The sequence below is a fragment of the Lipophrys pholis genome (genome assembly GCF_963383615.2).
Source record: "Lipophrys pholis genome assembly, chromosome: 1".
In the NCBI taxonomy this organism is placed as follows: Eukaryota; Metazoa; Chordata; class Actinopteri; order Blenniiformes; family Blenniidae; genus Lipophrys; species Lipophrys pholis.
The window spans coordinates 21,239,206-21,257,299 of record NC_137635.1 but is presented as its reverse complement, the minus strand read 5'-3'; the positions used below and the strand labels follow the sequence as shown (position 1 = coordinate 21,257,299).

The 18,094-nt window shown below is 42.2% G+C and overlaps 1 protein-coding gene across 1 annotated transcript; it reads left to right on the top strand.

Moving 5' to 3' along the window:
* Positions 1 to 688: 688 nt before the first annotated feature.
* On the top strand, positions 689 to 18,060 carry LOC308122893 (uncharacterized protein). Its single transcript, XM_080485051.1, has 13 exons — positions 689 to 972; positions 3,714 to 3,885; positions 3,980 to 4,129; positions 6,512 to 6,636; positions 6,957 to 7,520; positions 10,745 to 10,838; positions 11,407 to 11,600; positions 14,224 to 14,331; positions 15,985 to 16,132; positions 16,223 to 16,347; positions 16,426 to 16,989; positions 17,111 to 17,204; positions 17,592 to 18,060. The coding sequence occupies exons 2-13, from the start codon at positions 3,728 to 3,730 to the stop codon at positions 17,794 to 17,796; spliced, it is 2,529 nt and encodes an 842-aa protein (XP_080341177.1). The 5' UTR covers positions 689 to 972; positions 3,714 to 3,727; the 3' UTR covers positions 17,797 to 18,060.
* The last annotated feature ends 34 nt before the right edge of the window (positions 18,061 to 18,094 follow it).

Genomic DNA, 18,094 nt, shown 5'->3' with positions numbered 1-18,094 from the left:
GGTCAACAGTTCACCACAGTGAAAACACAGAGGGAAACTTAGATTTTCAAGGCAAGGCACATTTATTTATAGAGCACCATTCAAACAGGGCTTTTCACAGTGCTTTACAAAGAAACAGGTACCTAAAACATTTCACTGCACATTTCAGTGCAGCTTTGAATATCCAATGTGAGAATTACAAAACAAATAGTAAAACAAAAGTATTGGAAATACAGGTAAACATCAGGATTAATATCCAGTAAAGCCAAGGATTTGGGATTAGGTAAGGTAAATTAAAAACTAAATGAAACAGTCCTAAGGATTCCTGTTTTGAAAAGTAATTGTGAAATCTATAAATAACTACAGAGAAGTTACTAGTAAACCATTTAAAAGTTTGACTGTGGTTTTTCCCCACTAGTTTACTGTCCAACATGAACATCTCTTTGCTCTCCAGTTCTTGGCCTGTGACTTGCCTCCTCTCCTCTCATGACATGAGTATCTTTTTGCAGGCTGCTTTATGTTTCAGAGTACCGGTACCTCTCTGGCGTCTGCACTTTTTCTGGAATACAAGACTCTGACACCCCCCTCCCTTCCCCTGCGAGCTCCTGGTGACAGTCTCCACCTCTTCTTCCAAAAACCTCCACCTACCCCTCCCTTCACCCCACCCTCCCAATTCCTCGACTAAAAGAGTGCCCGGGCTGTGCTCTCCACTCCTCTTTTTCATCTGTTCCCACCTTCTTTAGGGGCAAACGCCTTCCCCTTCCCCTTCCCTCCCCACCCTGTCACGCTCCCTCTCCCACTTAGTGGTCTTCCCTCTTAACCTCAGATTACAGGGCGACTCTCTGAGGTGGTAAGGGTTACAGTCGTCTCGCCTAAAACTGGCAGGGCTCCATGAATGAGGTGGTTTCATCCAGCATAAGGAGTTGTCAGTCACTCTCTTTATCGAACCGAGAAAATCATCGAGAAGCTACCCGGCTCATCTGAAAGTGAAAGGTAATGACCACTGAACTATCTCTCCACCCATCTCAGTGTTTGGACATACCTACGGCTGCTCGAGTGAGGTCTGCATGGCAAGGCAGGCTGAAAATGTGGTAATGCTGTGGTTAGTTAGTCAGTCGAAGGCATCCTGAAGACCATGAGAGGGGTTGGGGATATCGTCAAGACAGGTGAAGGAAGAAAGGTGAAAAACATGTCTTCCCAAGGGAAATCTGTTCTTTTCTAGCTCCCTGCTTCCCTCGGTGCTCTGTAGATACCGAAGAACTAATTAGATATAAGCCTTTCAATTTAGTCTGCGCACATGATAAGGCTAAATCACTCCCAAGCAACACTTGGTATGAAATTGAAAAGATAGAGTTTCCAAAAGTGGAAGAAAACTTCTTTTTTGCAACGTTATGCTGGAAAAGGAGCACTGTGAGCACTGAAGAGTGTCTCAGGGTGATAAAGTGAAGCATTTATTGAGTTTGAGTTTCATTACATCAAGTTGCATGAAGGTTTGTGGATTGATTTTTAAAGCCGGGGAAACTACAGCTGTACTTCGCAGGGAAGTACCTGTATTACCCTGCAAAAAAAACAACCAAAAACCAGCCCGAGGCACATACAGGAACATGCATGAATTATTTCAAGCTTGAAGAATTTAATGGTTGTATGTTGACTGCTACGTCGTTTCTGGCAGAGAAGTGTGCGCCACTGCCACCACTGGATGATCACATTTCTCCAGCCCCTTACTTTCACTGGTGCAAGGCTAAAGTGAATAAATCATGCAAACAGGGAGGGGCGGCTCTGGATGGTCAGGGAGGGAGGATTTCAGTCAGGGCAAGGGCACAATGGACACACCTCCAAGAACATGCCTGATGGCGCCTCCGCTGGACTTTCTGTCATCGGGGCCAGAGAATCTCTGCTGGAGACCGGGGTGTATTTTCAAGCCTGGAAATCAGTCCTGGCTTTTAGTCTCAACGTATTCTTCAGATACCCACACTGTGTCCCAGTCAGGGCAGTGTTGCCTTTCACTTTTAGAATTTAAAGACCCTGAAAATGTCATATTTTACAGACCGGCCTATCTTTATACACATCTTCAATAACCGCCTGGACGTGCAGTCGCTGGTTGTGAATGCCTTTCGTAGGTCAGGAATAATTCAAACCCTGTGTGGACTCTTCTAAAAGCAGCACTATGTTGTTGTTGTGTTTTTTTTTTTCATTGGATGCCTTTCTCTAAAGAACTCTTGTGAAACTGGATGTTCTTCCCACAGCGTCCACCGTCACCAGCCCTGCTTCTTCTCATTTGTCAGCTGGACGGGGGTCCGCGCCACTGACCGGCTCTGCTGTGCGTCTGTCAGCACATGGCACACAACCCAACTGATTTGACAGATTCTGTGATTTAGAGTGTTGAAGGGGCACTAATCGGAATCTGTCTGCTGTTTTTGAGATCCTGTTTCGGGGTCGAGTTTGAGTGGCAGATCTTTTCTGGATGATTTCGTTTGGTCGAGAGAGTTCACAAATGTGGGGTCAGCACAGGGAGACTTTACCGAGCGCACAAAGCACAAGAGCTCATAATTCCTAAATCCTTGAATTGATTTGCATGTGATCCAAACATTCGACTAATAAGGCGGCATCAGCGTGAAGGAATAATGAGCAACTTTCAGTTGTTACCGTTAAGAGAGGCCCACACAACATAACTCCATCTTTCCAAATAGCCAATGTGCATCATGCAGACAAACAGTCATTACTTACTGTACATATTAATTCATAAATACATACCTCAAAGTTTTTCTTTACGAGCAGTAATTATAGACGATGGTTACAGAAATATTACTGTACAGGCAACTTTAGAAAAGTAGACGTAAATTAACATTTCCTGTTTGAACCACTCTGACACACTTCCACTGATGCACAGGCAGTGAAATGGACCAAACCATTGTGAGGCAGATGGGGGTGTTTGAGTTCTCTCTCTTAATTTTGGGAACATTTAATCATATTTATATCATTATGAAGTTTTTCTTTTACGTTTTGTGAGTGTTTTCTTCACTCTTATCATAATACCTGAAAGGTGAGCAGCATTTTTAAGAATTCAATTGAGATTATGGTTTAAGAAATAGGAAAGTTTTTCGATTTTACGGATTATGATTATAATCTCAGGAGCTGTATTTGTACTGAAATTATTAAAATAATGAAATACAAAACAAACAAAAAAACAATAAACTGTTTCAGTATCTCTCCAATACTTCTAAAATATATTGACAATTAGTTCAATCAGATTATGGGGAACATTGTATATTACATGTTGACACTGAACTGTGATCCTATTTGAAACATTCTTAGCTTTTGTAGTTTTTATATTTACATACATCGTCTCTGTGATGTTGCAGCTTCTTGCAGTACACCCGTACCTCAGCTTCTGTTGACCAACAATAGTATGGTCGCACCAGGCTGATATGTGTGTTACAGGTACACACATTGTGTTACTTAATTCATGCTTAAGGTACTTTATTTGTTACAAAACATGTTATTTCGGGAGGGTTTGACTCATGGAATTTTACAGTTTGAGCCTTTCACAGAGAAATATATACTATTTAGAAATATCTTTAGGTTCTAAACAAAAGAACGAGTGCTTGTGGGTCAATCGAGCAGCTTTCCAACAGATCTTATTGGATACTGCATCATGTGATACAGTATATATGATCAACATAGTAATGTGTTATTTATATTTCAATATGTATTCATTTCTCTCCTTGTAAAAGCTCAGAGTGATAACATGGCATCCCAGATTCCAGCACTCCCCCAGTCCTTCGCTCCGGGGATCGACAGCGTCTTTTCCGACCAGTCCGGCTTTCACTCTCTGGACTCTAACGTGCCTGGCCTCTCTCAGGTGATTCTCAACAAGCTCAACATGAAGGACTACGGAGAATACAGGTGAAAACTGCTTGTAAACTGTATAGAAAACCCAATGTTGACTGTTTTCTGTTATTTTGGTCAAAGTTAAGGCTGCGTGTCTTATTCTAACCAGGTCGGCCGTGGAGGGAAAGGTTCAAGGCATCTCATTCCGTAACTACAAGGAGATGTTCCAGAAGATGGAGGAGACCTTCAAGTTCTGCACCGGCTGCAACAAACTCCCCGACCAGCTGGGCGAGGGCCAGAGCCTGAAACGCTGTGTGAAGTGAGTGCGAAGCCACAAGCGAAGAGCGATGCTCCACAACGGTTGGGTCTGTTGAGAATAAATCTCAGCATTCTGGCATTAACGCCGATTAGCATTAATCATTGTTGACAGTCGAATTATTTTAGGAAAGTAAACCTGCACTGTTGTCCGCTCGGATCTGTCATCACGTCGGCACAGTATTGGTTTGTTGTGGTTGTCACGTGTGAAGCATTACCAGTTGCCTTTGTATCAGCAGCGGCATGATAAGCCAGCGAAGTGCGGGCGGCACTACAGAGGTGGCCGATGGCCAATGGCAAATATAGCCAAGTCCCCTGACTGTGCTCCATCTCTCTGTGACTCTGCAGCTTATTAAATACAGTTTAATGAACTTCACAATGTGACAGCATCACCGTGTTGAAAAGACAAAGAGGATAACAGAAGAGGTTGCATTTTCTTGTGCGCGAGATACCCTTGCGGCGCCTCACTGTCCGTCTTCTCGTTTCCTTTTATATGGATGATTCCAGAACGCTCAAACACACTTTATTGCCCGTGCACTTCCCTTGAAATTCTCAGCTGCCAGAGAGTCTCTGGCTGCACTCGCCAGAAGCGGCAGCGGCCATTCCCTGGGACAGAAAACAGAACTGCTGAAAAGTGAAACCCTCAAGACCTTTAACACCAACATTACGACCAACAATAAAACAGAGCCTGCTGCCAACTTCCTTTTCTTTTCTTTTTTTTTTGCTGAATCATTACCTCCTTAATTCTTATTAACTTCTAGTCTGTCTTGTTTATTAAAGCAGAAATGTCTCTTAGACTTCAACTTTGAAGGACTCTGTTTTCTCACCTTGTCTTAACTCACCATGTCCACTTTTAAGCCTCCTCTGTAGGATTAGTTTGCACAAAGTGCTCCATGATGGACACACTGGCTGATGAATTATTCTATGTAAATCTGGGTGCCTCGAAGGCTACGAATGATTGAGTGGTAAAGTATTATATTCTCCTATTGCGCCTGACTGTCAGACCTTTAATCCAGCACAGCCCCTCATCAACAAAACTGAACTCAGAAAAGGCCCCACGTCCATACGCAGAGGTGTAATCGGTAATAAATGCCAGACTCTCCCTACTGCAGCAGATATTTAAAACAGGACAGAATTCATTATCAGGTCACCGGATTGCCACCAAATGCGAAGCTCAATGATCTAGATTTATGTTAGGAGCTATTTATGTCCTGGCACAAACAAGACATTCCAGCTGCCGGTCTATTGAAAAAAAAAAAAAGAAAAAGAAAAAGCTCTCTGGAATATATGTTGCAAGCAGTAAACACCCTAAAGCACTTTCAGTATTTGGAGATTTGACACCATCTTGCTTGGTATGAAATATGTGAGGAGGGAATTCACGTACTAAAACACGATACTCCAGCACCTCCAGGGGAAGAAGATGTAAAATCCAAAGCGAATTGCACACATGCGTGTCACATGTTGTGGAGTCACTTCAGCCTTGAGCGCAGAGAACTCTTCGCCAAAGCACTCAAAGCTTTGTTAATGATTTTTTGGGGTGAGAACGACACTGCTCGAGGGTTCAACCCAGACTGCAGGACGACAAAACGTCCCATTTTTCATTGCAGTGATTATAAAATGACGCAAATATTCTTTGTGTACTGACATGTCTATATGATTCAAATCATTTCAATCTTGTGAGAGAATCAAAACTGCTAAACGTCAACTCAGATTGCGGAATATTTTAAACACTATAAATAAATACAAGCATGAGATCACGTGGTCACTGTCAATATTTTCAAGTTCCTCTAAAATGAGCCATTACAATTTTTTAATCCATCACACGAAACACCACTTTTACTTTGCAGGACACTCATATCGTGTGGCGATAAAAAGCTTTTTAAGACATCTAATGACAGTTTGAATCCATTAAGAGATTTTTTTAACTATAAGTTGTGAAATTTTTGTCACTTTCACAACTTTCGACTGATTTTTATTATATATAAATAACCTTTAGTTGAATTTGAGTCACAATTTTAGTCAAAAATGTTTCAAATAAAAAAGTGTCCTTGTTATATTATTGAACAACACCCAAGTGTTGAAATTCTCCATTTCTAAATATATCAATGAGTACTCTATAAAGAGTTATCTGACATGAGACACTATGAATGTCCAAATTTCGGTTATTCTGGCTGATACAAATTAATCAACTTCTTGAGATGTCGGTAATCAGGGTGCAGGGTGGCAAAGCCAAAGGCAAATCTAATTCTTTATTGGGTTCAGAAATCAGTGAGGCAATATCTTTTCTACCTACTGCCCAATTTTGATGAAATTGAACCGTGTGACCCCCGGCTTGCTTGCTTTTGACTCTTTTCTTCCAACCCCCCCCCCTGCTGTTTTCTGACAGGTGCTTGAATGTGTATTATTGCACAAAAGACTGTCAGAAACAGGACTGGCCTCAGCACAAAAAGTTCTGCAAGTCGCTGCGGCTGGTTGCCATCGACAGACTCGTGGAGTGGCTGACGTTCACTGGTGAGAAATGCAAATGATGTTAGAATTAAAAGTTGCCTTGATAGCAGTTTAAGTTAACAAGGCAGAAAAATCCTTGTAATTAAAAGTCATATTTTAAAGTTCAGCTGAAAATGAAATGCCTGGAAGGGAAAATGTGACAAAAAAAAAAAAGAAAAGAGAAGTGGCGATGCTGTATTGGTCTGTTTGTAGATTTTTAATTAATTTCTTTTTAATCTTCTGCTTTTTTTAAGCGAGACGTGAACTCCCCAATGAGACTGAAGTCTTTGTATACTTGAGCGTGTCACATTAATCATCCTTGTGTGTTTTCCTCTCCTGCGCAGGAGATCTTTCATTCCCTGCTGAGAAATGGTCCAAGTCAGCTGCTGAGGTCAAGAGCTGGGAGGACTGGATTCCCATGCAGGGCGACCTCACGCCACGTCTAGATGCCATCCTGTCTAGTGCCAGCATGACCAACCTTTGGAAAAATGCCTCCAGGCCAAGGCCGGATGACAACGACCTCCGGCAGTCGTTGTGGCGGATTCAGAGCGAGTTTCTTTCGCGAGTTCTCACAGTCGGGATGGCTGTGCAGCACTTTGGCCTTGACCCACACGCAAAGCCTCTCACCATCCACCTGGCAGGAGCGTCCCACAATGAGACAATGGGAGCCAGGCTGACGGACTACGATGAGCTGAACCGCATGTTTCCCGGACACCAGGGCATTGAGGTGGTGATGGTGGGACCGGAGGTGGTGCACGGCCCCATCGTCAGACCACCTCTCACTGCTTTTGGCCCCAGGCACCAAGTTTACATCAGCGCCTACAAAGATCTGTACCACCAATTCTGGGAGGACGTGGTGGAGAAAGACAAGGCAGCCAGGCCAGACCTGGTGATTGGATTTCATCCTGGTATGTTTAAAAAAAAAAAAAAAAGAAGTCACTACCTGCCAAATGTGAACATAAAATCTTGATTGAGGCCCAAACTTAAAATGCTTTCAAATCAAGCAGCAGAGAACATAATAATAATGATCACTGCAGCTATGAATAGAAACAGCTTAGCTTAAGTAGTCGGCTGTCTGAAAGAACCAGTGACTTGTCGACAATCACCTCTTCCAACGGTAAAAGTAGGAGACGTGTAACTCATTGGATCTGGCCGATTCATTAGCGGCAGGCTTTTATTGGAGATTTGGGTGATTAATACAAGCAGCTGGGAAGGAGTTTGGCTTGAGACTGCTGGACTCAGCATAACGTCATTAAGCTGCCCTTTTGAAAAGGGAGACTCAGCCACTCACTCTGAATTATGTGCAAAAATTATTGATTTGAGGCTTAAACCGCTCTGATCTAAGAAAAACACTACAGCAAGATGGCCGTCTGAAAGCTCTGTGGCGTTTTAGACGCAAGGTCTTTTGCCACTTTCACAACCACCGCTTTAAAAGTGGCGCTGTAACCCTACACCCTCGTACACGCTCTGTTCCCCAACTATTTAACCTGCAAATCAGCGCTAAAACCCCTGAACCAAATGTCCCCACAACCCTTGGCTGAGTTATCGCTGCAGGCTTCACTGGAGCTAAATATACAGGAATCAGTCATCCTGTGAGTAAACTGTTTGAGAGCCCGTCTGCATTTCAAACTCCTAACCTGACAGAGTGCTGCTTTATGACCCCCTTTTAGCAATATTGCATCAAAGTGTCTGACGAAGGGAATAATAACAATTTTTTTTTAAAGGTAGGTGTTTGCTCATGGGAAAGTCACAAGTGAAGGAAAATGAGAACGCTTTGGATAATCTTTGATTAGTGTTGTCCATTACAAAAAAAAAAAAAGGAAAAAGATATTTATTGCTCTGTGGTGTGGAGTTCCACATCAGGAAACCCATTTAATCTATTAGCATTACCACCGCTGTTACCAACCACATGGATGAAATCTGCACTTGCGCCAGGAAGCTACTGCCGCCATTAACAGTCCGACTGCGGCCTCTCTTTGTCACCTCATCTCCTGGAGGTCTAAACCTCTTAACACTTAACTCCCTGTTAAATTTTTTATCGTGATGAGAAGCGTAACCTCTGGGAAGTTCATATCATGACATGCATTATTAAAAATCCAAATCCCTTTTCCCTGCAGTTTGAGTTCCCCGAAAAGAAAAAAAAAAAAAAAAAAACAAGAAAGAAAAGGGACAGGCGGTGGATAACATGATACCATCTGTGTGCCAGTATCACAGGCCGAACGCTGCTTTGCCTCTGTGGTATAATCCGAGCCCTCTGCAACACCCACAGAGCTGGCATAAACACCGGTGTGTGTCCATAAATCTCACCTTTCGCTGCTATATTAAAATGTAACCTATGTTTACGTCCCTATCTTTTAGAAGTCACTGTGAGAATAAATTTATCCAAATAAGAGAGTTCAGTTTGGCCTCACTCAGCCACTCTTCAGTCGCGTGGATTTTTAGGTGTTTGCTCCCATGGTGGCTTGAACCTCAGTAATCTGGCTGAAGGGCAAACTTTTCACCGTTCCGCTGCTCAGAAAGCTTACCACTCAAACAGCTCAGTGTCGGCGTTAGGGGAAGTGACATCTGTCAGTTAATATGCCGCGGGATTATGTGCCCAACCCATCTTAAATATAGCCGGACCGCTGCTGCAAATTGTTTGTGTGACTTGGCGAGAATGTCATACATTTTCAGCTGGTTTGGTGTGAACAAGCTGAAAGTTCAGCCCAAGGTCTCCGGCGCTTAGCTCGCTTCGTCACGTCGAACGATAATTAGGCATCGCGTTGGAGGAATTGTGTTCTAACTGAGAAAAGAAAGACGAGGCCAGCTGGAGACTGATCAAGTGTAATCTGTTCGATCTTCACCTCACCGAAGGGGAAAACAGCCGTGACTTTTCTTTGTAGTGTCAGTGTCACTCAGCTGGATCTTTTCCCTGGGTGGAGCATTTAGCAGCGTTTCCTTTTTCACGCAAGGAAGTTGTTCTGAATTTTAATGGCGAGGCGCTGCTTAATCAGACTCTTAGAGATGACGTAGCTCGAATAAAGCCCTATTGTGACCTCTAGTGGCTGTGATGATTATGATCAAAGCATCGGAGGAAGGAAAGATGGGACGAAGACTGGTTTTGTTTTGAGTTAGTCTATCAATATTAAGAGTGTATTCTTTTTTTTTGGTTTGTTTTGTTGTGCTACATATATTATTTGCAGTTATCACACTGATCCAAATACTTTACAACTGTTATTAGATTAAACCAGCCTGAGCAGCTCTATCTAGACAGTAAGATGATTTCTTAGATTAAGCAGCCATTAAGAGCTTATTCTACATGTAATTCTATTGTAGGTCGTTATTTATTTGAAATTATGCTACAGATTAATTTCCCAACATATTTATCTTAAACAAATAAAACCAAACATCACTGTGTCACGGCATTCCCAACTTGTTTATGGTTAATGACTTACAAAATGATTCATTGTCACCACGGCACCAAATAACCATAAATGTTGTTTGATTAATTTTCTTACGTTAATCTCTCCGGGACCACCTATTTTGAGTTGATTTTCTGTGATTACACACACCCAAATGCCAAGGCTAGAGTACCAGACGGACAATATGATGTGGTATTCTTATTTGGTGGATTATTACAAACGGAATGAACACAAGAAGCCCTACATTGGAGCTTTATTGAAAAATTATGGAAATGCTTGATTACTGATTTACCTTTTACACAGTATCGTTGCTTATTGCTTCAGGGGTTGTATTTATTTATTTATTTTTAAATCATTATAGAAACATGATATTAGTTTTGAAGAGAAACAAATTATAATATGCATATAGTGAAAAATATATGCATGGGTTGGCAAAATTACAATACAAACCCTCCTGATCGGGGAAGACAGTCATCAAGGGGTTAACTTATCCAGGCAATATTGGTGCATAAATACAACTAAAAAGATCCACCGTCATACCAGGATTAATGGCCACTCTATCAAAGGGTCCGCTTGCACATCAACATAAAAGGTGCCAATACTGTGTCTCTCTAATTTCACACAAAGAAGAAAATATCTGTGGTTGATCGATGAACTTGACTAAAACTGAATGTCCATATTAGTTCACCATCTCACTGACGTGCATTCATCTCTATTTGTTTTCATCCCAGGTTTTCATGCGAACCAGGGTCTCGTTGAAGGTTGGCTGCCGACTCTTCTGCTGCTCAGAGACTATAACATCCCGGCCTTCTTCACCATGTACAAGTGAGCTCAAATCTCAAATTGTTTCTTTAGCGTTCTGCCGCGTAGATGATGAAAGTGGTGAATATTTGAGGCGTCATCGCCTTACCTTATCTGCAAACTCCTCCAGAAAGCAGATGTCAGAGCTGATAAATACAGCCTACACTCCTCAACAGGAAAATCTTGTTTGCTCACACGATGCATTCGGTCTACCTGCTCCTCACCTTGCTGACCCCACCGCTGCAGTCATCCATCACAGCACAGTTATTGTTGCCCAATCACCCGAATCACACTCCTCTCCTCCTCCTCTGCACACTTCTTCCTTCTTGGTGGCAAATGCCAGTTCCCTGTGTGCACGGAGGCGATGATGAAGTGAAGATTTGTATCCTCCACCGCAGGCACTTTCAACAAACTCCCCCTGCAGAGTGTAACCTGATGAAACTCACAAGTGGCCGATCATGTATGTCTCCTCTGTGGATGCCGTCCTCTTCTCAGTGTCTCTGTGGGGGCGTTCAGTTCCCTGTCGGCTGTATCGTGAGGATAATAACACAAAGCGCAGCTGATCAATTGATTTCTCCACTTGTCCCTGCAGTGAGACGGAGCTCAAACACTCGCTGCAGATCCTGCAGGAACTGGAGGTGCACATCAGGGACAGCGGGTCCAATCCATTCTCCTCACAGAAACCCGAGCAGGTCCAGGCCTGTCCGAACAAACCTCCAGTCTACTGCAACTCTCACTACATTCGTTTCCAGGGACTGCTGCCCTGCGAAGACGTAGAGGCGCTAGGTGCCGACAGTTAACAGCTCATCATAGCACATGTTGGACAATCAGAGCTTGCTTGGGTTTAGGATGTGTCTTTCTAAATAAACCTCTTAAAGCCTCGATGACATAAATTCTGCATTGCTGCTGCATGAATATGGACCCTGAAGCCAACTTTGATGTTTTGTATTGCATTTCAAAATTAAAAAAATAAATAAGAGCACATTCACAGCTTCAGAGTTATATTTAACAATGTCCTTTCAATTTGATTTGATTTAATGTGGAGTTAATGAGGCAGATCGCCACAGTCACTCATCGCTCATTTTCTGGGATGATAGCACCAGCTTGCCGGCATCAGTTGAAGCCCCTCGGTGCCTCAAGGTGACAGGCTTGTTGAATATAAAGGGCCTTTTGTTGTGCAGCCACAATGAGATCAAAATTTGTTCATTTGATAGCGACCTGTGGGTTTTTCTGCATCTGCATCAATGTCCAGTTTTCACAGTAGCTGCATGAAGCATACTAATGTAACAGGTACCATATTTTGATGCGCACCCAAGCACACATGCAAATTCCGCACTGGAAAGCCTCCCAGCAATGAGTCGAGAATTCGAACTGCCACGGTGCCGCCTCAAGACAAGACCCGGAATAACAAGTTTTCTCACATACTAAGTGAAAGTCTCCCGCGTCATGTGGCAATTGTTTGACAGATAAGTGTTTTTTAGTGATTCCTCACCACAGAATGCAATCCTGAAAAACAGCGTGAGCCACTGTGTTAAGAATTCCCACAAGATAAGTCATTGCCTGTCTGACACATTCGTAACAAACGATGAATAGTGCTTATTGCTGCAGGAAATTTATATACAAGGCAGTATTATATTACAAGATGTGGGAAAATTGGAAGATTTTGTGTTTTTAGATGCAGTGCAAATTGCACTTTATGACCATTAAATCTGTTGTAAATAATTCAAGTAGTTTTTTTGTTGTTGGCAAGAATGGCTTGCTTATACCAGTGAAAAAAATAAAAAAATCCTGAATATTAAAGAGCATGCAAAAAGTGCAGCGTTACCACAGCAATCTCTATAGATGGATAAAAGACCTGTTAAACTCGATCAGCGGGCTGCAACCTGTGGTGCTGGAGCTACACGTGGCTCTTTGGCCTCACTGTAGTGGCTCCATGAAGCTGTCAGAAAATCGAATGTTTCAAAAAAGTTACTATCTTCATTTTATTTGTACATTGTCCTATTTTTTTTTTTTTTTTTTTTAATTGCTTTTATCTTCTGGCTGAAAAAAAGGTCGAGCAGCCAAACTGGCTCAACTTACATCAACAACAAAAAAATAGGTTGGAAAAGCTAAAACAGCGAAAACAATTGAAAGAAACTAACAAAACAAAAGTAGCCTGAAATGAAAAGAGTATTACAAAGAGTCAGAGACTATTGGCTCCAGACAAAATTTACTTGGTGGAAAGTCGCAAAAGCGTCTGTTTTGCTCATAAAGGTCGCAGACCCCTGACCAGATTAAGCCTTTTTCTCCATCAGAGAAAGGGTGAAAATGCAGTAATGACTTTGGTAATACATCGAAAAAGATACAGACGTGCGTCAAATTTAGGAAGTAATAAACAGGAACGATCACATCTGGCTGATGGGAGAAGTTACAATCTCGAAAGGGATTTTGATGAAAATGGAGAGGATCTAATATGCGAGTCTAAAATCCTTCATGAGTGCTCATTTGGATCCGGTGACTGACCTAGAACTGCACAGCAAAAGATTCAGATCATAGTATATACCAGCTTTTCAGTGGTCTCTCTTGAACTGACCGTTGTAGGAATGTCAATTATAAAGACAAAAGTCCACCATAAAGAGAGAAAATGTTCACAGGATGGAGCAGCAACTTCTGCTTTGGGTCTATTAAATCTCCTACAAAGCATCAAAGAGACGTTATTTCCCGAGGTCGCTTCTTTATATTTTAATAAACTCTGTGGGGAATAATCGTCTGTAGTTCGTCATAAGGAGCCTCAACAGTGCGACACTGACCTCTTGTGGATGAAAGTAGGAAATGCAAGCAACATATTACAAAATGACCTATGTCTAATACATACTGTATGTCAAAGGGAGATAGATGGATTGTTTAGAAACACTCTGGGTGGGTCAAAAACTACTGCTTGATGTCTTTAGACATGGTTGTGGCTTCTGATGAATGAAATTTTCAATACAGATTTTTTCATTTTAGATGCATCTATATGGTTCAGCGCTTGTGTTGCACTCTCAAAGTGAACCACAATAAACACGTCCATCTTTGCAAATTCAAGTTAAAAAACCAAAAAGCATCCCAGGTTTAAACTTCTTCACTATACAGAGACTTCTGTTTGAAATGAATGTAATAACACATGAATACTAATAGTGAATCAATAGGGAATAGTAATGTGTTAACCCAGTTGCATTCACCACAGACAGTCTTCTTCCTGCTATAATCAAAACAACAAATGCAACAATCGACATTAATAAATCAGTTCTGAGCCGGGATGATTCTCCATAAAATGTGAAATCTGCACATCATTCTCCATGTGGTGCACGTCTTGTGAAGTCGGGAACATTCTTGATTTGTCAGACGTTTCTGGAAGCGAGGATTCCAGGTGCTATATCTGTCCCAGCAGCCCCCCAGCAGGCCGCTCACATGTCAGACCAGGAGCAGAAGAAGGAGCGAGCAGCAGCTGAACCAGGCCTGACTCACTCACACAACTTCACATGGCGGAAACTGAGAGGTAGGCGGAATGCATTTTGCCTCATTTAACTGCAGGTGTGTTTTTAATTTTGGAACACCTTTGTGAATATATACCAGCTGACCTTCCCATGATATGAAAACAAAACATAAAAAAAACCCTCCAAAAAGGACAGGAGGAGCCACGCACGGCAGCAGAGCAGCCTCGTGACGGAATGACGTTTGACCCGTACGCGCCAACCAATCACTGTTTCCCTGTGTTTGTCTGTGGATTCTCTCTTCTGATCTCTTTCTGTTCGACTCGTTTCAACTGTAAGCTTCAAGCAGCTTCTTGTTTTAAACACTGCACCCTTCACACCGCGGTGCGCGTCCCAGTCTAATAATAGAAGCTCACGGCCTTCAAGGACCCGGCAGCTCAACACAGTTCGAACAAACATGCACATTTAAATGATCAAAAAGTGCCACTCTATTTATTATATTGCAACATCAATGCACTTGAAAGTGCTTTACAACAGGGAGACAAGTGTTAAACATGCATTTCTTCATGTTATGGGGTTATTGAACAAGCTGGTAAATGTCTGCCAGTTTTGCAAGGTTGGTTGTGACTTCAGTCAGTAGCTGCATATACATGGTGTTTTTATCTCAGTCTGATTGAATCCAATAATGTAAAATAATGATTATACTCAATAATGTAATGATTTAGGCCTTTTTCAATGTAATAAAGCCAATAACATAATAAGTTCCCAATAGTGTAATAAGATATTTGATCTCTTATCGCAATAACTTTTTGCCAATAATGTGGTATGTTAACACATTATTAAAGTAACATTAAAAAAAATATCATAGCAAATCATAATAACTGCTGTCAATATTGCAGTAATACATAAGTTGGGAAGCAATTTGGACATAAAAGCTATTTTGTTTTACAGGTTTTGTGCAGTTTACTTATCAAAAACTAGGCTATGATATGAATATTGTGCATGTTTATATTGGAATAACAAATAATGCACAACACACCGTGGAGCCCGAGTGTATATGCACACAGAATATCATGTCAGTTGATTAATCCCAGAAAGTTTTCACCGTGACTTTAGTCATTTGTGACATATGCACATGATTCCAACGTCCAGCTTTACGCAGACGCTCGCATTGAAGGCAGATTTATTGACTTTACCAATGGAGCTTGTTGAGTTTATTTGGAAATTGCAACATGAAAGAATGAGTCTCCTTGTTCAAAGAACAATCACAAAGTGTTTTTTGCAAGATATTGGAAAGTTGTTTCTGTGTCTGATATGTTGGTTGTTGCCACTGGCACTTTTGTTCTTTTTGCTTTTCTGATACGACTGTAGTTATAATCAGATAATGTCAATTTAAACTGATAAACATATTGACATGTTGCAATTTTAACTGGATCTTTGTTCAATACGTATTTATTGCATAGAGGAGTAGATTGTCACATGAGGCTGTGTGACAAAAGTGTTATAAATGTGTAACATGACATGTTCCCATTCTGAGTATGCATCTGATACTCTGCTGGTTTGGGCCTATATGGGCAGATTGAACTATTGTTGGTGCAGAGGACACATAAATCAACTGCACTTTAATTGCAGCTATTTCCAAATATTTAATAATCAACAATCGTTTGGTTTTTTTAACTGGATGAATTTTAGTCCACTTCTTTTTGTTCATTTCAGAGCTGTCCCTGACAAGAAGGCTAAGCCTTTGGCCTTCAAGTCCCAAAAAGAGATGTTCGAGAAGATGGAGGAGTCTTTTAAGATCTGTGCATGCTGTGAGAAGCGGCCAAATCAGCTCCCAAACCCACAGAGCCTGAAGCGTTGTGCCAGGTGAAAACAAGAAGGAAAATAAACAGATTTCACATAATGAGCACCAGACAAAAATACATCGAAGGTGTTCATCGTCTTCTCTTTTCCTAGATGTTTAAACGTTTATTACTGCAGCAGGGACTGTCAGAAGGCTGACTGGCCCAGGCACAAGAAGTTCTGCTCACAACTGCGCCTCGCTGCCATCGACAGGGTCGTGGAATGGCTCAGTTTCAAAGGTAAAATGTGGACCGAACAAACTCCACAGTTAAAGTAAGTGGCACTGACACGTATGTTCTTTTTGGGTCTGTCGATAGGAGACCTTCCATTCCCCACGGGGAAATGGTCGTTGCCCCAGTCTGAGGTTAAAGGTTGGGATGAGTGGCTCGCCATGCAGGGAGATCTCACAGCGAAACTGGATCCTATCCTAAACGGAGCCAACATGACAGACTTGTGGGCCGACGCCGGGCGGCCTCGTCCCGGCGAGGGCGACCTGCAGCAGTCACTGTGGAGAGTTTGCAGCGAGTTCTTCGCCCGGCCACTCACAGTGGCCTGGGGGATGCGGCTGTTTGGTCTGGACCCATTCTCCAAACCCCTCACCGTCCACCTTGTGGGAGCAGGCCAGAGTGAGACGCTGGCAGCCAGACTGACGGACTACGACGAGCTGAACAACATGTTCCCTGGACACCAGGGCATCGAGATAGTCATGGTGGGACCGGAGCTGGTGAGCGGCCCCATTGTGAGACCCCCTCTCAGAGCTTTTGGCCCCAAGCAGAGGGTCTTCATCAGCGCCTACAGGGGCCTCTACCACCAGTTCTGGGAGGAGCTGGTGGAGAAAGAAGAAGCAGCAAAGCCAGACCTTGTGATTGGATTTCACCCCGGTGAGAGCATCACGTTCCGTGACACAAAAATATGACAGCAAATGATATTATCACTTTTTGTGTGTGTGTTGTATTCATATTGAATTATTGATTTTGGCTTTTCCCCAAACCTTGTGTGAAGGGTTCGACGCGAGTCAAGGCCTGGGCGAGGGCTGGCTTCCAACACTGCTGCTCCTCAGGGATTACGAGATTCCTTCTCTTTTCACGGCTCTCAAGTGAGTGTTCAAGCCATGTCCTCTAAATGTGAACACACAGTGTTAATAAATACAGAGGTATGAGGTTTTTGTGTTTAAATGTGATTTGGGGATATTTAGGTGAAGGTATTTTATATTAATATTCAACATGATCAGTTATTAGTTGCATTAAAAACTGTAGAAATTAGGTTGTATGTGAATATGTTAACATAAAGACGTTTTTAGGCTCAAACGTTGCGGCACTGATGCTTGTTTTCATTTTTGTAATTCACAAATACTCTCTCCATAGTAAAAAACAAAGTTACTTTTTTTGCTGGAGAAGTTCCCCTTTATGTTTCGTACTGCTGTATATGTTATGTGTGCATGTATTGGCTGAACTGACCGCAGCCTGTTGTTTTCCACCTGCAGTGAGACGGAGATGACCTATTCCCTGCAAATCCTGCTGGAGTTGGAGATGGACATGAAGGGAAGCGGAGTCAATCCGTTCGCCTCGCTGAAGCCAGAGGTGGTGGGCTCGTCTCTGAACAAACCGCCCGTCTACTGCAACTCCCACTACTTCTGTTTCCAGGGGCTGCTGGAGTCTGTGGAGTTTGAGGAACCAGAGGAAGCCTGACGTAAGACATGTGACTCCAAAACTGTTTTTAAAAAAACATTTTTTAGACTGTTTCTTATTTGTCTGTTCTTTTTTAATTGTTAGAAAACTTTGAGTTTTGTTTTTTTTAAGCTGTCTTTGTCATTGGAATTTAATCACCATCGGTGTCCTTGTTGAGTGTGTGAGCTTGTGATATTTGCATTCTCTTATCTCAAACTGCTAGAAGTATGAAAATGTCATTCTTTGTCTCTAAACTGTTTTAATAAAGCCTAGTTGTAAAAGTCAAATGTCTGCTGGTTAATGAACACCTCAATAAAAG